Raw genomic sequence first — 23,742 nt, forward strand, 5'->3', positions numbered from 1 at the left:
GGGGCTCGAGCCTGCGGCGCGGCAGCACGCCCATTTCACAGGTGGGCAAAGCGAGGCGCCGCTCCGCGCTCCGCGCAGGGAGGGAGGGAGGGAGGAGCTGGGCGGGGCACAGCGGGGAGGAGCTTCGCGTCGGCAGGAAGCGTGTCCCGCGCGGCGGCCCGTAGGCGCGGTCACGTGGGCGCACCTGGCCAGGTGAGGGAGGGGCCGGGCGCCGCTCACCTGGCTCGGCAGGTAACGCCAGGCCCGGGGACCCCCCCCTCCCCCCCCGCTGCGGCTCGAGGCCTCCCGGCCCCCGGGGCAGCATCGGGCCCCGGCCGGGCCCAGCCCGCAGGCTGTCGGGGCAGAGAAGGGGCCGGAAATCCCGAGAGCCCGAGCCCCCCCTGGTCCCCCCGCCTCCAGACGCCCGCTTCCGCTCCCGCGGCGACCCCGGGGCACATGCCCCGCGTCCCCCGCCCGCTCTCGCTGCCCCACGCGCGTGGTGAGTATCGCTCGCTCGCTGGCTCGCTCACCCTCTTTGCACCCCTTGGTTTCCCCGAGAGCTGGGGGCAGATGGATTTTAGGGTTTTCCTAGAACGAATCCTAGCGCGGGCTTTGCAGGGAGCAGGGTCTGACCGCTTAACGCTCGGCCCGGACGTTACGCGAGAAACGCGGCACACCGACGGGCCTCAAAGAGAGCGGGGGAGAAACAGCCCGGCAAGACGGAGACGGGAGCACGTCAGCCCAGGTGCCGGGTATTTAATTTTCCTCGTAACGAGGATTGAATTTGCTAGGCGTCCGGAGCTAACCGCCTGCGTGCCGTGTTAGAGGAGGACGCAGAGAGACGAGAGCGGAAAGGAAGTACCTTTGCAAAGCAGCGTGCGTTTCGGGTCCCCGGGCAGGAGTCGAATACAGCCGGACGCGTCGCGGCGTACGTCCGAGGCCTGGCTTGAGACTAACTCGACGACAGCGTTTTTTTGTTCGTTTTCACAAAAGCGTCGGCGATGCAAACAAAAACGAAAGGCGGTCGAGTCTCTCCCCGAGGCATTCGGCACGATACCTTGTAAACAATTCACGCTAGCGCTAAATCCCTCGAATTCGCTCGACGCCAAGTAGCTGAGAGCTCCACGTCGGAGTTGGCTGCTTTTATCGCGATCGATGGGTTGTCATCTTCTCCTGGGCACGGGGTGTTTTGAAACGGATGCGGCTCGTTCTTGGAGCCCAGCTTAATCCCAAAGAATGCGAGACAAAGGGGAAATTGTTCACAGGTAGGATGTGCAAAGGGAGGCTGTCGGGTGGCCCCACCTGCAGCGGTGCCGGCCATCGTTATGCCTCTTGAACAGCAGCTCCGGAGGCAAACTCGCCTTCCAGCTGTGCCAGGGAAGCATTTTCTGAAGGTTCGAGTGACCCCGATGCCTCTGAAACTACCGCTGAAGTTGCCTTAAAATTGCTTTTCCAATTTGCAGGTTTATGCTGGAAGATATTTAAAAACTAGACAGACGAAAGCCCTGGGCAACGTGTTGTAGGGAATGAGCCTGGCCCAGAGATGGGTTAGAAGATGATTTTCTTATGGTCTTTAGACACTGGCTAGCGCCAGAGGCACGGTGATAATGGCCCTGACTTTGATACAAGCCCCTTTTGTTCTTCAGGTGTCTGAGGTGGGCAGCCATGTGGGGAAGGCGAGCAGGACACCCTCAAGAATTAAGCAGCAAGTACCCGATGAACCTGTTGCACCAGGATGCTGTGCCCCAAAGGTGCAACCCGTCCAAGGACAGTGACATCAGTCTGGAAGTGTTTAGTGGCTCAACCCCTGAACTCAAGCAGAGCCATAAAGCAGCTCAGCAAGCACGGGGCAGGAAAGCCCGCAAAGCTGACTCCAGGGACTCCAATGGGAGGGAGACGGAAACAATTTCCTTTATCTCTGGCAGTGCAGAGGCTCCGCAGGCCCAGAGCTCTTGCTGTTCCTCTTTGTCTCAGGCCTGGAGCACCTACAAAGCTGTCTTCTGCTGTATAGTGACCTGTGGGGGCTGCTTTCAGGACTGCAGCGTTCGTATCCCCTACACCGGACATGCTGAGATTTTGGTAGATGATGGGAAGAACAGAGAGTATAACGGACGGCTGTCTAACAGTAGTCCTGTCAACCTGTCCCCCACTGAAAAGAATGGGAACCCAAGCAGGAAGCCTGTTATGGGGAGCAGCTTCAGTTACCCAGATGTGAAACTGAAGGGTATCCCTGTCTATCCCAATCGGAGCCCCAGCCACCAACTAGAAGCAGATTCATGCTACAAGGAGCCCCTACCGGAGAAGACCTTCAGGAACAGCATAGAAAAGCCACCGCTCCCTGGCAGCCAGCGGAGCTCTGAGGAGTATTACTCCTTCCACGAGTCTGACCTGGACCTCAGCGAGATGAGCAGCTCCATGTCCAGCAGGGAGATTGATGTCTTGATCTTCAAGAAACTGACGGAGCTGTTCAGCGTCCATCAGATCGATGAGCTGGCCAAGTGCACGTCGGACACAGTCTTCCTGGAGAAGACTAACAAGATCTCAGACCTCATCAACAGCATCACTCAGGATTACAACCTGGATGAGCAGGATGCGGAGTGCAGGCTGGTCCGAGGCATCATACGCATCAGCACCCGGAAAAGCAGGGTCCGGCCACACGTTTGTATCCCTGCGACCCAGAGCCACGAGGCGAGGACAAGCAGAGGCAACCCACCAGACAGCGGCAACGAAACCATGCCGGAGTCCATAGTCATCAGCCAAGACGGTACGTGCAAGTTCCTTTCCTAGAGCAGCTTTGCTGCTCTGCCCCCTCTCCAAGGGCTGGCTTCATCCTGAGGTATTGAAGCCCCAGACTTGAGAGCAGTTGGATTTGGCAGGGCAGGCAGGGGGGCAGCTGATAACCGAACTGTGGATTCAGGGATTGCTTCTGGGTTGGAGGAATCCTTCATTCCCAAAATGCTAAAGAGTTTCAGTTGGCACCAGCCACCCCCGATCTACAGTGCACACTTCTAGAAAACACACTGCTCTTTACTCTGGCAGTGAGCACTATGAGGGGCCAGTCACTCTGACCCTATGATAATTTGACTTCTCTCCCCATCTGTAACCTAGTGAGACCAGGAGTCAAACTCAACAGGTGTGACCCAGCAATGTGGCATAGGCCAGAGCCCTTCCACTAAGGCTTCTCGGCTGGCCCTCTTCATCAGGGCTTGCCCAGTGCTGCTAGACAAGGTTTGCTTCCTTCTGTTGCTTTCTTCCCTGTGCCTTGCTTTCTGTCTGTGCGTGGAGCCTAGAGGACCTTTCCTAATCTGGTAGTAAGTCATGGAGGCGTAGAAGAGTAGAGCTGGAAGGGACTCTGGGAGGTCACTTCAAGGCCACCGCACTGCTCAAGGCAGGATCAGCCCTGTCTAAACCATTCCAGATGAGTGCTTGTCTTACTTGCTCTTAGAAACTTCCAGGGATGGAGATTCCCCAGTCTCTGTAGGCGATGTGTTCCAGTGCTTAACCACCTTCTTCCTCGTATCCAACTTGCATTTCTCTCATTGCTATTTAAGGCTGTTGCTCCTTGTCTTGTCCCTCGTGGCTGCGCATCAGACACTTGTTCTCTCTGAGCCTGCCTGGACATGGGGGTGAGGTTTCTCAAGTCATGTGGTTCCTAGTCCTGCCATGTTTACTCTTCAACCTCTTTGGTTGTCTTGAAAATTATTCTCCCCCAACCCCGTTTGTAACTTAGGGCTGGTCTGTGTCGTGGCAGTGGTGCATCCTGGGGAGGATGCACCGCTGCCACCCCAAGTCCACAGACACACTCCAGAACCAAGGGTTGGCCACTGAGGCTGCTGTGGTCTCGTTTCCGAGCCGCTGCCCTCAGGCCACTGAAGACTGAGACCAGCAGACTTGGTGGGCATGGTGTGTCCAGCCCCGTGTTCCCTGGGACGTGCTACTGCTGTGGCTTAAACAAATGCTTAGACTTCAGTAACGTTGCACATCATCTGGGGTGCGTGGTGAGACTGCTGATCAGGCTGTCGTCTTTACTTAAATTTGGGGGGAGGGGGAGCCTGTTAGTTACCTGCTGATATCAGAAGTCAACAGAGAAGGGGGACTGCTTGCAGACTATGAAAGCCTCTTTCTATCAGATGTGCTCTCCTGCTTCTCTGTAGCCTGAATCTAACCAGTAGGATCAGCTACAAGGCACGTTGCATTAGAGACACTTGAAGAGGTGAGTATTAGTGAGAGGGTGTTTGAAGGGAAATGGGGAAAGCTGGTCTACTTGTGGTCTCCTAGTTTCATTAAAATGTTACTATTCCTTGCATTGAAGTAATTAGCAGAGGGACCTGCAATGTTCAGGTAAGCATCTGTCCTCTTATACAGCTACAGAATAAACCAATACCTGGTTATCCCTAAGAAACAAATAATCGTGACTAGAGAGGGAGAGCTTATTATACTAGCATGCGGCTTTGGACACAGGGTTATGCACACCTTGAGGTATTTCTCTTCTCAGCACTTCCTAATCTTCTTTCTAGATTTGGCTGTGCAGATATCAGAGGAAACAGCAGCAGATGTCATAGCCAGGAACATGAGGCGGCACAGCGCTGCAGGTAACCGGTCCGTCTTGGGCTCCTAGGTTTATGGTGATGGTGGTAATAATCAGTGATAGCAGTGATGATTGGGCTTCCCCAAGTGTCAAGAGTGGGATGATACCTGGCTTGGGCATTGGAAGGTATATGACTGAGACTCGTGGACACTTAAACATTTAAATGGAGTTTGGGGTTTGTGTTCAGGGTGTTTCCTATGTAGACCTTCACTGGTGCAAAAGGCAATGAAACAGCAATCAGATCTTAGACCTCCTGCACACTGCTCCTTGGACCTGGGAATTTTCAGGCCCATATATTCTGGCAGTTTGAAAGGAATCAGAATCCTAATTGAGGATGGGATTCTGGATGCATTATACAAACTGAGGCAATTTACCATGGAAGTGAAGCAGATGGAGAACATTAGCAGATCTCTTGGGTTCTTTTCCTCACCCTTGTTGTTAAACAGCTCTGGATCAGAGAACTGCTTTGGGCTAAGAGGCTGGTCCTCCCTATAAATGTACAGTTTTGGAGGAGGAAGGGAGAACTTCACAACTCCAGGGTTATTTCTTGGCTGAGGGCTTCATGAAGCTCTCTTCTCCCTCACAGTGCAGGAGGCCCTTTGGGGCAGCGCTGTTTGTCTTCCAAAGACCTTCTAGCCACAGCGGGTGTGATTCTGCGAGGACTTATCTATTCTCCTTTCTTTTCAAGGATCTCCAACAAGCAGAGATTCCTCCTTCCAGGACACAGAGACTGACTCATCCGGGGCACCTCTGCTTCAGGTTTACTGTTAGGTAAATGGACCGAAGCGGCGTGCTGTGAGCGCAGAGGTTGCAGAGTCTTATTGCACATGGAGTTCCTCGTCCTTTTAACACAAAATATGCTGTGCCACTTTATTTTTTCAATTACTTTTCCTTGCTTCACACCTAACTTGCTCCTTGGCCTGTGGGTCATGTTGGAGGTTTTTGGACTGTAACATAACCCTAAGGAAATGGACTGTGAAACTAGTGAGCAGCAAAGGAATCTGTTGTGCCTTTGTGAGAGCTTGAAATTTTATTTCCACTCTCAGAGTTCAGCTTAGCTCCCAAAGGATCTCTGTTGTCTGACAGTTGCTCAGCTCTGAGTATAAGCTGTATAGTTTTTACTCTTCTGGCACTGCAGGCGTTATGTAGCTTTTCCTTTCACCACTCCCCCGCCCCAGCAGTATCTTTGCATTTATAGCAGTTTTGTTGAGGGGGACTATCTCAGGAAGGAGAGAGGGTCGTTTAGTCTCCACAGTTCATTTAGTGCTTGGTCTCTTTATGGAGGCGGCTGATAAAGCAACCAAATGAAATGGTGCCACCTGTTATATGGACAGCTTCGATGCGATGCACTCTACTGAGAGCCAGCTTTCATCACCGTTACTAAACAGCCAGTGGGTACCTTGCTTTCAGTCACTGCCAAAGTGGTGTGAATCGCTGACACAAGGAATTAAACAATTACAGGTATTGGTTTGTAACTTGTATGCTAATTGGGATCCCCTACTTTCCTCTCACAGCATCAATGACTTTGGGGTCTATCGTTCACTTTTTGGGGAGACCTCAGAACTCGGGTCTTGGCAGGGAAAAGAAAGACCTGGTTTTTAATTGCAAAGCTCTGCCCGTTAGCCCACAGAGAAGCTCTGCCTAGGTGTTTGAGAGCTAAACTGCCTTGTCATCCTTTCAGTTACAAAACAAGTAGCTTGTCCTTTGCTACCCTATAGGCATTACCACTTGAGAGGAGGAGCTTTGCAGCTTGCAAAGCTCCATACATTTATTTTTTTTTTTTAATCAGAACATCAAACAAAGCTGGCTGTGAGATTTAAGTGCCTTTGAATAGAAGAATGGCTGGTGGTCGAATGGACCAGCAGTAAAACCAAGGAGTCCAGTGCTGCTAGCGTGTGTGATAGAAGCAGAGGTGGGTTCTGGGCTCTGTCCTTGGTGTGCAGCCCACATCTGTACCTATGCAAATTTGAAGGTGGCCTTGGCTTAAAGGTTGACTCTACAGTCTCTGTACGTCTCCTAGGCTTGAAAAGATGTGGGTGCTGTAGTTCCTTGTCCACTCCCTGGGGCCTTCTGTACCTGACAACGGTGAGCAAAAGCCTTTGAATCGTGCGGTTCACCTGACCCGTTTCAGTCCTCCTTGGACTCGATGTTCTTGTAAAGTACTTGTTTTAAAAAAAGAGAAGAAAAATCTATGGTATTTTTGTAAATAATGGACATTGGAAATGCTTAATCATGACGACACTGACTAGATGATTGCATGTAGCCTGTTTAATGTGATTTTCATATCATTTAAAGCTGCTTCCAACCTCACCTGTTTCTTTTGGGCGTCTGTTTTGGTTTGGACCTTTGGCAGGCTCGGAGAGAGGTTCTGGAAATTTGGGGGGGTCACTGAGACTCTGGTGGCTTTGAGTGTCTTTTTGGCTTTGTTTTTAAAGCACTTGAATGTAACATTTTTAAAAGCTTCTCTCAATCATGGGAGGAGCTGATCTGGGTTGGGGCAAGGTCTCCTGGGAAAGAGAGCTTGATTTGTACATATGTAACTTTGCGTGCTGTATTTACTTGCTGGGCCCTGCCGGCTTCTCGCTTCTGAACTGATTTGTCAAGAGGTCGCTGGACAAGTTTCCATTTTTAAAGTGCTCATGTAAATGGCACGGACGAGCCCAGCAGTTTTGTGTGGGTGGAACATCTTGGATAACGCCTGAAGACGTGACTTGGGGAAAAGCTGCCGGAAGTGGCTACATGGATGCAATAACAGCTTTTCTTTTCACATGTCTCTACAGTCACTTTTCTAGCCTTTGTCCTCAGAGTGCCTTCAAATGTATGTGGATTAGCTTTGTAAAAAAAAAAACTGAGTCAGTCCCCAAAACTGGTGTTACTGTGGTATCTCCTGGGGGTCCTTCTTCATGCCTTGCCTTCCAAAAAGGTCTCTCTCATTCTTTGGCAGTTTTAAATTGCTCCATGAGTGATTGTGCTTTTAAATCGGATGGATGGAGGGCACTACTGCTGGGATCAAGGAGGGAAGGGGAGGGTGCATCGTGGAAAGGGAGCTGTGCCCTTCAGATGGTTAGCAGCAGCGCGTGGGTCTCTGTATTTAACCGTTCGGAAAAGTCTGCGTATGTTTGTTGAGTTGATCCGATGCAACCTGTTATCTGGGGAGCAGCAAGGGTCTGTGCCAGTAAAGGAGCTTCTTGGGAGCTGGCTGGGTGTGTGCTGGGAATTGTGCGGACTTATACAGGGGACCACCCTTGAAAGAAAGCTGGTACTCAGATCCTCCATGTTGAGTGTCCAAATCCTCTCCTAAAAGGCCAGGAGGGTGGGGAGGGTAGCCAGGGCTCTTTTCTTCTCCTGACCCCCTGACTTGAAGAACCAGTTTTACACTTCATTTCATTTCTCTAACTGACAGGTAGTTTGCAAAGTCCCAATCCCTGCTACAGACCAGCTCCTGTACCCAGTGCTGCTGGGACGGAGTGATAACATGGAGCCTTGGCTCCCAAGACGAAGGCAGGGCTGGGCGCCTGCTGTGTTGGAGCAACTACCTTCTCAATAGATTTTTTTTTCCCCCCCAAAGGTGATAGTGGGAGTGGGGGGATTAAGAATCAGTATCAAGCCCTTCTCTCCTTTGTAAGGTGCATCCTAGCGACGGGCAGGCATCAATAATATTGACTTAGCGCTCACTGTTTGCCTGGAAGTGTTTTAAAGCCACAGTAACTTCCTGGGTCAGGGCAGGGGCCTCTTCCACTGAACCCTGCGGTGTTTCATTTCTGAGCTGTCATTTGAACGATACTGCAAACCTACCATCTCTGTTCACTACATCGGGGCAGCCTTTTTGGCAGGTGTGCTACAAATTTAAGGCCCGCGTCCTCCCTGAGTGCCACTCCGATCCCCCTCCCCTGCTCGAGATGCTGCTCTCTTCTGTTCCCTATCTGCCACTGTGTACCAGTCCTCTTTTCCCCATTTATGAATGGGCATGGCATGACTTTGCAGCACCTTTTCACTACTGAAAGCCAGTGATGCTTGCTGCTAGTCAAATGATCTCAGCCCCTTAACTGCAGCTGGTGCCGCAGTGCTGGGAGGGGTATTCAGTGATCCGGAGGAGGACTGGAGACTGTCAGAGCAAGGACGTCACATTACAAGAGAAACCAGCAACTGGGGAGGGAAGGGATGGGATTTTCGGGCTGGCTGTTTTGATCATCATCACATATGCTTCTCCCTCGTGTTGAATAACCACCTCTGAGACGAGGCCTTCCTCCCTGCTGTTTAGCTGAGGTCTTGTACAAAAAAGCCAGGGGGGATTGTTCTTCTGTGAGACTTGTCAGAGTCATGATGGTCCCGAGTGTTAGTGCTTCTAACTGGCTCAAGCCTCTTAACTGCACATACATCTGTGGGCTCGACAGGAGCCGGTCCTGCTGAGCACTCACCTGGCAGCCTTTAGCTTCAGCCCTCCACAGGCTCGTCTAGGAGGCACACCTGTGCAAGGACTTCCTTCTGGGAGCTTGAGTCAGCAGCTTTGTTTCCCTGTTGGTTTTGTTTAATGAAGCTGGGGCTTGGCTTTGGAGGAAGAGGAACAGCAAGTCTGCTCAGAGAGCAGCACCTTCAACCTGTTTCTCTTTATGCAGTTGCAGCCTAACTGTGCCCTTGGTACAAGCCTGGTAAAGTGCAAGTCACTGACCTGAGCAGATGCACTAGTACCCCCACCGCAGGTCATGGGTGATGCGCTTGGACACGGGCTCTCTACCAAAGTACGAGACTTGTGCAATCCATGTGCACAGTCCCCCGCCATCAAATGTGTGACACCAGTTGCAGCGTTTTGTCAGCTAGGAGAGGCTCTTTCTATGAATGAACAAGCGCCACAAGGAGTTTTCCAACTATTTTAGTTGGTCTAATAAAAGATATCAGATTTACCGAAAGAACTTTGTCTGCCTAGGTCCTTAGACCAACAACCCCAAGCTCCACAATGTGTTTTAATCACTTTTAGAAAGTACCATGATCTTCCCCTGCCCCTGGAGCTCTTGAATGGCTTCTTTCTGTGTGGGCCAGCAGTTGGGAAATGGCCATTTATCTGGATTTTTACAGCTCAGTCCCCAGCAGTTTGTCCCCATCACCTTAGGACTGGGGACCTCTCTTCCAAGTCAGAGACTCATTTAGTTGGGTTTTCTCCTTCAGGGCTCTGCCATTTAATAGCTTTGTTATAAAGCCCAGGATGTCTCCCAAATGATTTAAGCTACTCTGCAAACCTCAGAAGCTGAGCCAAGGCTGGGGTGAAGTGCGGTAGGGGAGGGGAATCGGAGAATCTCCTTTGAATCTGGCAAACTCCTTTGCAATGAGTCCTACAGGCTTGTCTAAGTAGGAAGGAATGAGGCAACGTCTGCAGTCAGGACCACCACAGGGCAGTAGTCAGCTACTGATGTAAGGCAGTGTTTCCCAACCTTTTCCAGCCCAAGGCGCACACACATTAATACACATTTTCTGCGGCACACCTGTTAAGGTACTCCCCATCCTCAATTGTAGGTCGCTGCCCTAGCAAAATTCCACGGCACACCTCATTTCTGACGGCACACCATTGTGCCGCCACACATTGGGAAACACTGGTGTAAGGTACCACAGTGGAGCCCCAAGGGCTCCAATTCGAGGCTTATAGACCCATCCCTGTTGTTTGTGCTTTTGCTATTACTCAGAGTGGTGCAAGCTCCTCTTCTCTGTCCAACCTTGGCTCCTGTTAGAAGTCTGATGTGTCTCTTGGGCAATGCCAGTGCCTCTCGCACAATGACCTTTGCTCAGTTGGAGCCTGTATCCAGAGCAAGGCAGTGGGCCTGGGGGGTATTGCCCTCACAACCCTATTCTGAAAACACCAGTCTTTCAAGTTAGACCTGCTCAGCCTCACGTTTAGGACTCTGTGGCAGCACGATATCGAATGTGCTCGTGTGCCGAAAGCACTTCTCCTGTGGGTGGCAGTAATGCCCCAGGTTGTCCAAGGGTACCCGGATCCAGATTCTTCCCCGATCTCCTGCTCAGCGAGAAGCCTCAGTGACTGCCAAGGGCTTGTTAGTTTGATACTTATCCAGCTTAGATGCGGAAAGGTTGGATGTAGGGTCTTGGGCTTGTGGAGCATACTAAACTATTTAACTGCTGCCTTCTCATATGGGAGGGTCTGCAGCTTGGTCACTCACTGAACATGTACCACTCAGCCACTGAAATCACCTGGAACCAGAAGCTCTTTTCCCACTTTTGTTGCAGTTGTGCTGAAGGGAAGCGAGCAACTGGGACAGCTTTGTTCAGAGCTGTCCCAAGGGGAAGTCAATGACACCTGGGTAGCAGCACAGGACAAGGGCAGCAGGGAGAAACACCTTCTGTTCCGCTGGCTGGCAGGGGCGAAGTCCAAGGGCTTGGGCCCGAGGCCAGCTTTGGTTCATAAACAAGCCCGGGACATTCACCCGTCCTCGGATTATAAGGATTGAAAACTGTCCTGTTCCCCAAACTGCCTTGGCTGCCCAGAAGCTAACCACCACCTCTTTCATTCTCCAGATGGCCGTAGGCCTGCTTTGCTGTGGCAAATTTAGTCACTTATTAGCTCCTGCAATTGGCCTCTGTAAAAGGGGAGTCTAGTGCCAAAATGGAATAGGAAATTATTTGACTTGAGATAAGGATCGGGGTTGCCAAACCAGGCCACCAGGTGCTGTGCAAGCTGTGATTTGTACGTGAACACTCGCAAAGCGATCAAGGCCAGCCGAGTCCAGTGCAGGGAAGGGTCAGTGAAGCAAAGGAAGGCTGCGTTTAAATCGAGATGCTTCTGTCTGTTTCTAATCAGTTCAGCCACAGGCTGGCTCCAAGTAGCCCTGAAGATGAACCAGGATGTGACCTCCTGAATTTTCCACTGCTACCTATTTTGATTTGCTCCCCATAGCTATGGTGCTAGATCAGGAAGGAGCCACAAGATTTTAGTGCCTTCAGCTGGGTATCAGCCCCCCACCAGCCCAGGACTTGTTTAGGGCTGAAGCTTACCTACCCTGCTTCCACTCCTCAGTCAAGCCAGGAGGCAAAACTAGAATCTCCTGGCACTGACAGCTCCCAGACAGGGCTGAGGTGGCACTGGTGAGCTCATAAAGATGTGGCTCAGGGAGCGGTAGGGTGCAGCTACAGGCTGCTCTGCTGGATGACCAGCCCCTGCACCTGCCTCTACTTGCTCGTTAGGAGGGGCTAGATGCTAATCCCAGGGCAAACACATGGGCCAACCTTGCCTTTTACAGCCTGCCAGTGTTCCAGGTCAAGAGACAGATCCAGGCAAGTGTGGAGGGGCTTGCCCTTCGGTGACTCCTGCCTCCCTGAACTGCAGTTCAGAATAGGGACAAGCCTCAAGGCACGAAGAGCTGGCAAGCTAGGGCAGCAGACTTGGCTCGTTTGCCTCTCATACTGCAGCGTGGCTGAGGAGAGCCTGGCATAAATAGACACTTCGGGAACTCAGTATAACGCAAGGAAACTAGCCTTAGGTCAGCTACCCAGCCAGCAGGGGCAGGGGAGAGAAGAAAGGCTTGTGTGCACCCCAGATATCTGGCTTGGTTGATGTACTCCTCTGCAGTCATTTTTTGCCAAGATATGCTGTGTAGCGCCTCACTAAGCACTACTAGGACTGAAATACGGCAGGGCAGGAAGATGCAGTCATAGCCCCTATGTGAGGGTTCAGGTAATGTAGGCAGAGACTTTAAAATAGCACTAACTACAGATGAGGGTGTCTGACAACAGGACAGTACAACAGCCCTCTGGGTAGCTTACCAGCCTGGCTCCACATTTCCTGTTCCAAGGCCCATGCTATTGTGGGAGCTGACTGGCCTTGGGTCAGTTCAGCCTGGCCCGCTCTGCCTCCTGCTACTATAAAGTGGAAACAAAGAGCCCAGGCACACTGACAGTGGACTTCAGCCCTTTGTCCACCCAGTTCCTTGGCTGATGCCAGAAGGCAGCTCTCCACCCCCCACACAGGAAAGTTACAGGGGCAAAACGAGTTCTACTCCCAAACTCACAGCCCCATTCACGGCTGCAGAAAGTGGGTGGTGTGGAAAGCTGCTTCCTTGGTGGATCAGATTAGAAGAGGCCTGTGGCAAGGGTGGTACTTGGTGCAGGCTCACAGGCTCCTACTCACAGAGAATGGCCCCACACGGGGAGGGCGGGGAGTCCTCTGACCACATCAGTCTCAAGTTGCCAGGATCTGGGCACTTCAGTACAGGCCACCCAGAAGTGGTTGCTCAAGTGCTAAGGCTGATTTCACTTCTTCCCTCCCAGGTGTTTAGGACCCACCATCCTGTCCAGAACCAGCTGGCCTAGGCACAGTTAGAGAATCCTGACCCAATCAGTGAAATCTTTGGTGGTCTTAATTCTGGCTTTCACTTCCTCTGACTGTAGCAGCATCAGTCCAGGTCCTTGGCCTGACATCCCCAGAGCTACCGCCGATACCATGGCTGCCTGCCTGCCCCAGCGCCCAGGAAGTGACACATCCACAACGCACGTCTGTCACCTTTTTCCTTTATGTTACAGCTGCAGTTTTAACAGGTTTGAACATGCAGAATACACCTCACTCTAGTCAGCAGCTCAGCAGGGAGACATTGCAGGGGCACTCACTGGTCAGTCACCACTCAGAGAAAGACTCTTGGAAAATGCTGACTGCAGGTGGGTGGCAGAACAGCTTCCCTGAAGAATGCCAGCTGCACGGGGCTCCATCCTGCCTCCCTAACTGGAGACCCTCGGTGTTCCCCTTCCACAACACGGGGATCCCAGCACACTCTTCAGTCTCATCAGGGTCCCAGCCCTACAACTCAGTGAGGGTCAGCTTGTCTCACTTTCACCAACAGCAGCCAGCAAACCAACCCATCTCATACATGACTGCACCAGCGTCTGTCACAGGTAAGAGGTTATGGAGCCAGGGCTAACCGTCTCCCCACACAAGTGTGAGCACTGATGCAATGGTTAGGATGGGACAGTGACATAGAGCTGTACTGGTCTGGATCCAGGGGGCTGGGAAAGAGAAAACTTCTATACTGGGGGAACCAGTTTTTAAGTCAGTAATGTTTGCCTCCACTAAGGACCAAGGGTGACAGCAGTCTGTGAGGTGGCTGGCTCCCCTCATGGCAAGGACATGAAAAATGAGAGCAATGGCCAACTATAAGCTAGCAAGCCTTTCCAGGAGGAAACAGGCCAGCCCAGCAGGAACAGTTAAGGGACTTAGCTAGTAGGAACAGGGGTATATCACTAGAGACCAGACCAACAGGTGACTCAAGAACTGACATAACCTGGCTCAGCAAACCTCTCAATACAGCTGGGGGAGTGCTACCCTGTCAGGTAAGAATTCCAGAGGTGCTTTAAAGGCATATGTACCTGACTGCTTTGAATAATATACAGCAATAGGCACACTGAGGGAGGGGAAGAAGTGGAAGGGGGAGTTTGTTCGGACGTGCCGTGACTCCCCATTTTCAAAGCAGGAGCTGTGAGACTATGCTCCAGCCATGACTCAAATGGTGTTAGTCAGGAGATTGGAATGGTAGCCCAAAGAGCCAGATGAGAGCTGAGCAGCCTCTCCCTCCCCCAGGAAGATGTTCAAGCACATCTTACTCTGACTCTGCTGTACTTCCCTCCCCCTGCCCACAGCACAGCAAGGTCCTCCCTAACTGGGTAACATGCTCCCATAGACTATGTAACCGCTATACACTGGTACTTCAAACTGAGCCTTGTGTTTTGCCAAGATGACAAGTGAGGAGATGACACTCATGAAGCTGTTTCCACAGCAAGCTGGGTTGGGGAGAGGGTGGGGGAGAGAAGGGGTGGGGAGTGTTTATTCACCCAAGGCAGGTGCCTCATCTGCCGATACACATCCTGCCTGTACTCAGTGGATTGGCTGAAGAAAAAGGGGAAAGAAGAGGAGCTCAGTTGAATTTAGCTTTTGAGAAGTCCATTTCTGGGTGTTGTTCCATGAACCTGCAGGAGCAAAAGAAAGGGCGAGTCACGAACAGGGCAGTACACGTGCAACGGGACGCTGTGGACTGACTGTAGAGAGCGCAGTGTTACCTAGGCATTGTCACATCAATCTCTGTGCACAACCCAGCCCTGGGTCCAACGTTAGTCTCATTATCCACATGGCAGGGGTGTCCAATAAAGGAGATAGTGATGCCTCACTACTTTGTGTCCTTGGGCCTCCCTTTCACTAGCCTGTGGGTCTCATTATCCATGCTGACTTGTGCAGGGAAACTCCAGATGTGACATTATCCTCTTTCCTTCAATCCTCTGCCAGTAACACGATATTACCCCACTATCAAGGCTAGCAGGTGTAAACAATTAGCAGTTATTAATTATCAAACATGCCCTTGGTAACTATTACCTCCAGGACAGACACGTAGCAGCTGGAATATTGACTGTAGGACATAGGGGAAGTTATGATCTATGCTTAGATCATAACTGCATTCTTGCATGGTACTGAGGAGGTCAGGGACACCTCTGCTGCGGTGATGGTCAGAGAAACACCGCTCTGTCAGGCCAGACCAACTGCTCTCCTGGCAAACTAGGTGAATCTGCTTGCTGTGTCCCCACAGCAGGCTTTCAACTTGAACAAGCTCCTGCAGTCTTGACCTAGAACAAAGCTGGAAACAGCTCTACCAAGAGAGGCTGAACCTGTGGAAATAAGCCCAGGAAAGAGAACCCATAGGAGATGACCCTACTACGCTAATCCTCGTTTCACCCTGGAGGCAAAAAGCAGTTATGGTCATACAAGGGGAAGCTGCATGACCCCTAGTTACCCCACTGCCAGGCCCAGCAGCTGTGTTGCTCACCCTACATGGCCTTGGAGTTCTGTGAGTAATTTTCCTGCCAAGGTGCACTTACGCCAAACAGAGCTATAAAGACATAAATGAGCTATTGGCTTGGAGACAGCTAAGACTGGATGTGGGGAGGGAGGAGAAGAGATTATCTGGGCTACTGGATAGAGGGAGATTAAGGAACCATTGAGATCATATTAAAGTTCATTGGAGATGGAGCCTCCAGCCCCGACGCCACTGACTTCATCTTGCCCCCTGGACTTGAAACCAACCTTAGGTCAAGGTTGTCCCCAGAATAATTGAATAGAGTTGTCTACTGCTGTCTCTTGTTAACCCAAGTCTAGTGTCAGTGATTCAGCCTTCCACAGCGAGCGTTAGACAATCTCAGGTCCAACCAGTCATTCCTCTCCCTCCTAGGTATGCTATAATGTGCAAGGTGTTTGAGGATGGGGAGTACTCTCAAAAGGAACTGACTCTACATACTTTTTCAGTATGTCCTGCTTCTTCTGTTCATCCGATGTTGGGAGCCCCATGGACTTCTGTCGTTGGTCATACATCATCTTCTCTACCATGCTGCGAGTTTCACTGTCCAGGTCTGATAACTAAAACCAAGGCAATTCTGTTATAAAGGAATACACCAGTCCCCTTGTGTTCATGCATAACTGCAGGTTACAGTGGATTACATTGCAGTAAAAACAACTTTTAGGAGAACACAGATCCTTTAAAAGCAGGACAGAAAGCAAACTGCAGATATGCTATTATGAAAGCTAACCTTAATTCCACTGCAGTAGTTCTGTTCCATTCAGATTTCTAACGCCATCTTCTTTAAAGTAGGCAAAGCAGTTGCATACTTTTGCATTCTTCTGCTTGTAGTACAGCAACCCCCCTCCCCCAGTCAGATACTATACACAGTCTCAAAACATTCAGCTTCAGCAACACGCAGAAGAACTGTTTCCCAAGGATTCAGGGTGGGTCTGTCTCCCTCTTTGCATTCTCCCAGGAGAACACTCAGTGGATACAGTGCATACAGCCTTTCTAGCTAGTGGCGTGCCTACAGTGATACAGGTTGAGACCAAGTCATAAGAACAAAGATGCACACCTTTTTCCTCAAACAAGTCTCACGCACATGTGCGCCTTGATCAGCAAAGGCCAAAGAGATGACAGATGGAGTTTTACCTTCGAGTTCTCTGGGTTGATTTTCTTGGTGTTAATCTCTGGATCCGTGGAGACAAGCTTGTTCCACCATTCCATCTTATTGATCTGATGGCAAGAGAATGCAGTAAAGATCACATCACAAACACAACTGTTTCTCTGCATATGCTCATATGTAGAGAGAAGCAAGTCTCTCTAGAAGAACCGTAGTGTTTTGACAATGGCCCCAAGAAAGCCTGGATGGAGGAGGCTTCCCCATTCCCAGCCACTGTGAGTTAGCACCAGCTAGCAACGATTTCCACCGCTAGCAAGGCTGCAAGAAGCAGGGTCTAACCATGACTTATACCATCAACTGAAGGGATACAAAAAGGATACCAACATCAACAGAACCTGCTAGCAGGCACCATATACGTTTCCACGGACCCCAGCTGCAGTAGGTTTATGTTGGGCCTTCATCATTACTGGACCGGATATAATCACTAAAGACCTAAATTCCTAAGTCCCTTTCACCCTGCTGTACCTTCTCCAGGTGCACAGTGACTGTTTTCCCATCTTCAATCAGCCAAGAGCTCTCCTCCACCTTCACTTCATTGTAGAAGTCTCCATCAATCACAGGGGGGTGACCTTTCAAGCCCAGTTTCAGATGCCGTCTTTGGATGTCCACAATCACATCTTTCCCCTTCAGCCGGAAGTTCACCTTGAATGGGACTGCCAGCTGGGCAAGAGAAAGCCAGGTGTGAGGAGAGGGCAGTGACAGCTCACTTGCTTCTCCCTCCGTGCTGCTGCTTTAAGACAATCTACCCCGCTAGAGGCACATGAGGTAGAAGAGGCTCTTTGTGGGAGTGAAAAGGGAAGGCAGAAATTTGGCAACATGGTGCCCAACGTGCTTGAAGACGACGTCACAGAAGAGGCGTAACACTTCACTGAGATCCTATCTTAGAAAATAAAGGAAGGCAGAGGCGAGGCTGGCAAAAAGCTCTTGCTTAACTATCATGTCCTCACTGTGCCATGGGTGTGCTACAGCTGGACACCGTTATTAACCGCTCTCTGGGCTAGCTGCCTTGCCTTTGAGCAACAGCTTCACAATTCATAGCGGTATCTGCCCTCAGGTATCCAGGCTAGAGTTCCTCATAGCCCCAAGTGGAAGCAGCACTTACATCCAGCTCCGAAAGGGTCTGTGTCCATCTGTAGTTTGGAAGGTCAGCCCCATTCCCGGAGTTCGGTTTCATTTTCCCTTTATCCTTCTCGTCTTCTTCCTCCTCCTCTGACTCCTGATCAGACAATTTCAGCGTCAGCAAAGAGGTTGCCGAACCTGCCTATACCTTCCGCTACTAACATCATCCCTTTATGTTCACACAGGGGTCAGTACTGCATTTGCTGGCCCACATGCTCCCCAGAGATCCAGCCCCGAATGTGAAAGCAGAAGTTTCCATTACACCAGGTTTAAACATTCCTGGGTGCCTCTTGCACTGTGCCAGGCAGACAGAGCGCAGAAGGCAGTCAGTAAGGATCTCCAATACCCACTCTCACAACAAAAGCAATGGAGCGACCCCTTGGATGGCACACCTCACCCAGGCCACCTCAATGCTGGTCAGACTCTGACCCACCTCCTCTCCCCCACCACCCAGCGTAGGGATGCGTCTCTGTGGATACATTACCTGCTTGCTAGAATCTGGAGAGTCTGTTTCATGCTCAGAGGGCTTTGTAGAGACATTGTTATTCTCTTCTTCTTTTCTCTCTTTTTTCTGTTAAAAAAAAGAAAGACACCACCCCCACCCCAAAGAATGACTGGTCAGCCGATGAGGCCTGTGGCACTAAGTGCTGTTTCGAACTGCAGCACTAGGTGGCCCCGTCTCCTTCTCGAGATAAAGCAGCGGGGTTGTACATGACTCAGAGCCACGTGAAACTAGAGCTAAAGGGTTTCCAGTCCTCAGTGCACTTTGTAAAACAAAAGCCCTGGCATTCAAAAGGCTCATTCCCCTCCCTGTCCCCCTGATATCTGCATAAGAACAAAGCTTCTGACGGGATGATAAGTCATTTCTCGTGGGGCTGCACGTAGCCAACCGAGCAGACTCTAGCCCCAGATAAGCTCTCTTACAATACAGATGGCAACCCACACATGCTGCAGCTGTCACCTGGTCAAGTTCCAGTTGCAACCTTTCCGCCTCCTCCTCTGTAAGCTCTTTGATCTTTGGCTCGTTGGCTTCCTGCTTTGCTTCCTTGGCAAGTTTTGCAGCCCGTTCTGCCTTCTCACGACGTTCAACTTCCTGCCGGGCTTTTTTCTCCTTCCGCTCCTTCTGTGCCAGCTTGTTGTGGTGGTTGAAAGTATCTGTGATAAGCTGAAAACAAAGACCCCCTCAGGGACTGCTGACTTTTAAAGAGGCACCCAAATGGGGGCTGGTGATAGTCAGCTCCCAACCCCCAGCTGCATGGCACATACCTGTTCCTCAGCAGTACTCATGTAAGGCTATTGCCTTCCTTCCCCCCTTTCCCCCCCAGCATTTGACAGAATATTTGGGAAAACTCAGTGTCCAAGGCTTACTCCCTGCCCAGTTTTACTTACGCAGAGCGCACTACCCAGTCCAGGAAGTAAGGACTCCTGTGGTGCACATACTCACACCAGGGCAAAATGAATGCAAAACGATAGGCCAGACAGAATATAACCACTGCGGTTCACAGATGGACATGGCAGGATGATGCTCCGGACCCAGGTCTGGGCCAGAAATTCATTGTAGCATCTTAAGCTATTCATGTGGTCTCTGTGCCTCGCTCCTCTGCAGAAGGGGGATAACACCACCCTAACTCATCAGGGGACTCATAAGACTTTGATAACTGCCAGACTTGTCAAGTCCTTTGAGAACTCCAGATGGAAGAAGTCATGCAAGTGAAACATGCTTTCATGAACTGGATGCAGACACGAGCCAGGCACATTAAGGAAGGCTTTGTCAGCCTGAACTTTCCCCACGTGCTAGAGAATGTGTGTTCAGTCCATTCTGTAAATCCCCCTGCCAAAATTTCTAGGAGAGGCAGCTGAAAGATGAATGATATCATTGAGGAATAAATTCATATATAATCTTCTCTCCAAGCAATCTCAAGTCTCTTGTATCGCAAGGGCTCAGGTACAGCTGTGAAAGGCAGAACATCAAAGTCTACGATGTAAAGGGCTGTAGCGTTCAGAGGCAGAGCTAAGTAAACAGGCAAGAGGCCAACCTGGAGCAATAACCCAGCTATTGATAATACCACAGGTACCGTGCAAGACAGCACGTAGTGAAACTCAGCCTTCCTACAGGCATCAAGGTAATGCTTCCACAGGAAGGATACTATCCAGGGTCAGGAGCCAGATGGGAGGGAAAAGAAGATCTCTTATGCCAAGGAGTAAGATATTAATTCAAAGAAGTTCCAAGGACATGATCAGCCCCTTTCAGGATGAACTATCCCAGAGCAGCTTACAGAAATCAAACCCCCAGCTAGTTACAGCACTGACTGCAGACTGCAACGATGAAGAAGAGATTATGAAGCCTTTGCCTACAAACATGGGAGAACAAGCAAGTCTCCAAAGAGCCATAAAAATACCAGGCAGGTCCATCATGTTGGGAGGAGAATGGAAGGGGATAGGAGTCCTTCCACAATCTTTCCCCAGTCTCAAAAGGTGGTTCAGCCTGGTGGTTTCCCTCCTGCTAGATTCAATTAAATGTTTCAGGCCCAAGGGGCTGTGTTAAGAGTTCCAAAGGGGAAGGGGGAAGTGGGAGAGAATAAATGGCCTCTTCAAGCTCTAGCTGGGGGACTGTGTTGACAGAGACACAATCAGCACGGGCTTGTATTCAGTGTCCTTCGTTCAGAGGCTTGCAAAGCACTTTACAAAAACCAGTATTCTAGTCCAGTTCCAGAGGGGGCACTGGGGCAGGGAGCCATCCCCTCCTATGTAGCGCACAGCCGAAGCCAGGCATCCTGACAGTCAGTCCCTGCCTCTAGCCAATGCCTCAAAGCTCCTCTTGCTTATGCTCTGGAGTGCCAATCGGCAGAAGCTCTATAAATACAGTGCTAATCATCGTCACACATTGATTCTACACATATATGCCTGTCCCTGTGAGATGGGGAAGATTTGTTCCTAAAAAAACTCTTGCAGCTCTTTTGCAGATTTCACTCATTTTCACCCTAGCTCTGTGTTGGGGTTTCCCCATCTCCCTCCCCTTGCAGGTTAGGCAGCAGGTATATTCTATGCAGCACTGGCAATTGTAAGCTTTCCCTCTATATATGACATGGCAATGTTTCCTGAGCTATGTTCTGAAGCCACCCACTGGTGGGGTTGTAAAGCATCAAGTGTGTATCACACGCTGCTGGCTTTTCCTTATTTTGACCACCTCCGGTGCCCCCAACACATTTGGATTGTATCAGCCCTGCACTCAGAGGCACAGGGGCAGCTGCATGGGCAGGGAGACGGACTTTGTGCTTTTCTGAGATGAATAAACAAGGTAACTTAGGGTTATTGATCCCGCGGTGTCTGTCAACGTTAAGTCAGTGTGTCTGGCAGGCTTGCTTTTCAAACAACCCTTTGGCCACAGCGTGACAAAAACCTTCACCATTGATATTATTCGACAAGCAAACAAGCTCAGCCATGGACAAGGGCAGCTCACTCCTACCTTGTTTCACTGGTATATTTCTGCAGCATCGCAAACATTGGGCACAGTTTGAAGATACCACACGGCAACAGGAAGAAAGCACTTTGTGGCACACAGGTCAGATGTCTGCCAGAGGCAGGAAGCATCTCGACGTGAACAGCTGGGCCCGAGCACATAAAAATGACACATAAGGGTCTGTGAGGGGGAAGGATTAGTTGTTTTTTTACCTTCTCTGCCACTCCGTCTTCTCCACCTGTGAAGAAATCCGTTTTCCGTCTCAGGAAACTGAAGAACGTGTTCACAAGCTGGAAAAAGAAAAACACAAGAAGACAGGTAACGTCAAGAGACCTGAATTAAAGAGTCTGAGCTGCAAGAGAGCCTACAAGGAAAGGGAGCAAATCTAGATCTTAGCAGTATTGCGATGAGCAAGTCTTCACTCAGCAGGTAGCCGAGAAGACAACTTCTCGCTTCCTTGTTCTTACTTCCAAGCAGCTGATCTAGCAGAATCTTTACATGGTCGCTCCAACGATTTGGTGAAGCATTTTTGGCCTTTTCCTCTAATTAGGTTTTCACAGGGAGCCCACGGACAGAGAGAAGTAGCAGCTCGAACTGAAGAACGGCATTGCATGCTGGTCCAGATACATGGGACATGAAGACAAAGAACCACTTTTATCAGTTGGCTCTGACGGACTAGATTAGAGGAGACAGCAGAGCACGTGGTGCTCACCAAGATGGTCTCTGCCCACACCTCAGCTGGAAGCAGCGCAATGCTGGTATAAATAGTGTTGCTATTCGTTTCCATAGCCAGTGTGGGCAGACTCATTCCCAAGAACCACAATGACTTAGCCTTCCTATACCTTATCCTCCTAGGTTGCTTGAAGCGCTGTGCACCAGTTGCCACAGCAACTGTTTGATTGGGAGGATCAGCAGCAAAGAAACCCCTTCTATAGGGGCCAGAGACATCGCATTTGTGTTTCAACAGTTTCCTTCCACCATGGCTACAGCCAGAGCATGGCCAGGCTCAGGGACCCGAGTGGCAAACGAGCCACCCGCCACACCGCTACTCACCAGCGAGCTTTTCATCCCTCAGCCTGGACGCTGCCTAAACTGCAGCACGAGGCGAGACCCTCGCCTTTCTTGGATAGCTGTTCAGCCCCCGCACGCCAATGGCGCCATGCTAATAATTAACGTGACAACCCGTTTAAGTGCGAATGCTTTCCCAGCGCAACCGCCGATGCCTCCTTTAAGCGCGGGGAGTTAAACGGAGGAAAACATTTGCAACATTAAGGAATGCACGGACTGCTGGCAAACACCGGGAGGGCCGCAGGCATGGCGCTGTCACGAATGTTCGGTGCTCCTAAAACGACCCCGGAAGACGGGGCCCGAGCTGCTTAAGGCCTCTGGATCTTTATGAAGTGCGGTCTCTTCGTGGACAAATCCCACGGCACTTCGCAAAGGTTGATGCCTTTGTTCCCATTTCACAGACGGGAACGTTTGGGCACCCTTCTTATGTACTTCAGGGGCTTTACTCCAGGGCATCCCAACTTTTTTAGGCTGCGGACCGGCAAGCCACGGACCGGAAGTGACCGGTGTACTGGGGAGCGACAGCCGACCCTTTTTTAGGCTCAATCTAAAAAGAGGATTGGCTGCCGCTCCACGGTACGCCGGTCGCTTCCGGACCTCCAGCGCGGCAGCCGACCCGCCGCGACCTAGCGGTCGGGAGCCTCTGCTTTACTCGCTCCGCCGGAGTCGGTGCTTCGTGCTTCTGAGAGCCCGTGAAAACGACGTGTTTGGCGGCGGCGGCGGGGCTGAGACTGCGTCACTCGACGCCTGTAGAAGCAGCTGGCAAAACCAGCAAGTCCCCTCGAGACACGCCGGCGCTCGTCCCACGACGGGCGCGAAGCCGGACTGTCCGCACACGCGCAAGGAGCGGGGGGCTCCCGCTGCAGCAAGGGGAGTCGAGGTTAAGTACGGGCGGAAAGGGGCATCAGGCGCCGAGGCGAGGGGCACGGCCTAGAGGCTGCAGGAGGAAGAGGAAGACCCCCGCCCCCCGGCCGCCCGGCGCTACCTCCCGCACGCCGCCCGGGTGCTGCTGCGCCATGGCCAGGAGCATGCCATCGAAGCGGTCCTCCTGCTCCGCTACCTCCTCCGCGCTCAGCCCCATGGCGACCCGCAACCGCTGCCCGCGACCCCTCGCCCGGAAGCGGAAACGGGCTCCCCCACCAATCAACGCGCCGCATTCCTCCCGCGACCCCTCGTTGATTGGCCGCCGCCGCGCCCAATCCGCAGACGGGGGGGGGAGGAGGGCGGGCGCTTAGCGCGGCACAGGCGCGCGGCGCTGGTTGCTATAGAGACCGGCGCCGTCTCGCGCCTTCCAGAAGGCTCCGCGTGGCCCGTTGGGCGTCGGAGGGCAGGGGTCGCGGCTGGGTTAGGCCTTTAAAGGGATGGTTGAAAGGATTCGTGGGGGAAGGGGGTGACACGAGTGATGGGGTCACAGCCTTGCCTGGAGGTCAGGGGTCACAGAGGGAGAGGTCACCCCTAGCAGCGCAGGGTTGTGGGGAGGGGAAGGACCCCCCCCACCTTCTCCCACACAATTCCTCCCTTGCTCTCCCGC

The 23,742-nt window shown here is 51.5% G+C and overlaps 2 protein-coding genes across 2 annotated transcripts; one reads left to right on the forward strand and one right to left on the reverse strand.

The window, feature by feature from the left end:
* The first annotated feature begins 237 nt into the window (after positions 1 to 237).
* Positions 238 to 7,433, forward strand: KDF1 (keratinocyte differentiation factor 1). Its single transcript, XM_006270197.4, has 4 exons — positions 238 to 478; positions 1,626 to 2,743; positions 4,497 to 4,571; positions 5,256 to 7,433. Exons 2-4 carry the CDS (start codon positions 1,645 to 1,647, stop codon positions 5,336 to 5,338), a joined length of 1,257 nt encoding a protein of 418 aa, XP_006270259.3. The 5' UTR covers positions 238 to 478; positions 1,626 to 1,644; the 3' UTR covers positions 5,339 to 7,433.
* Positions 7,434 to 13,062: 5,629 nt separating this feature from the next.
* NUDC (nuclear distribution C, dynein complex regulator) lies at positions 13,063 to 23,336 on the reverse strand. The gene is made up of 9 exons (XM_006270199.4): positions 23,197 to 23,336; positions 21,356 to 21,433; positions 18,645 to 18,848; positions 18,168 to 18,254; positions 17,667 to 17,780; positions 17,030 to 17,224; positions 16,534 to 16,617; positions 15,841 to 15,959; positions 13,063 to 14,524 (listed from the first exon to the last, which is right to left on the reverse strand). Exons 1-9 carry the CDS (start codon positions 23,290 to 23,292, stop codon positions 14,473 to 14,475), a joined length of 1,029 nt encoding a protein of 342 aa, XP_006270261.2. The 5' UTR covers positions 23,293 to 23,336; the 3' UTR covers positions 13,063 to 14,472.
* Positions 23,337 to 23,742: the final 406 nt, after the last annotated feature.

This window comes from Alligator mississippiensis, chromosome 6, assembly GCF_030867095.1.
Source record: "Alligator mississippiensis isolate rAllMis1 chromosome 6, rAllMis1, whole genome shotgun sequence".
Lineage (NCBI taxonomy): Eukaryota > Metazoa > Chordata > Crocodylia > Alligatoridae > Alligator > Alligator mississippiensis.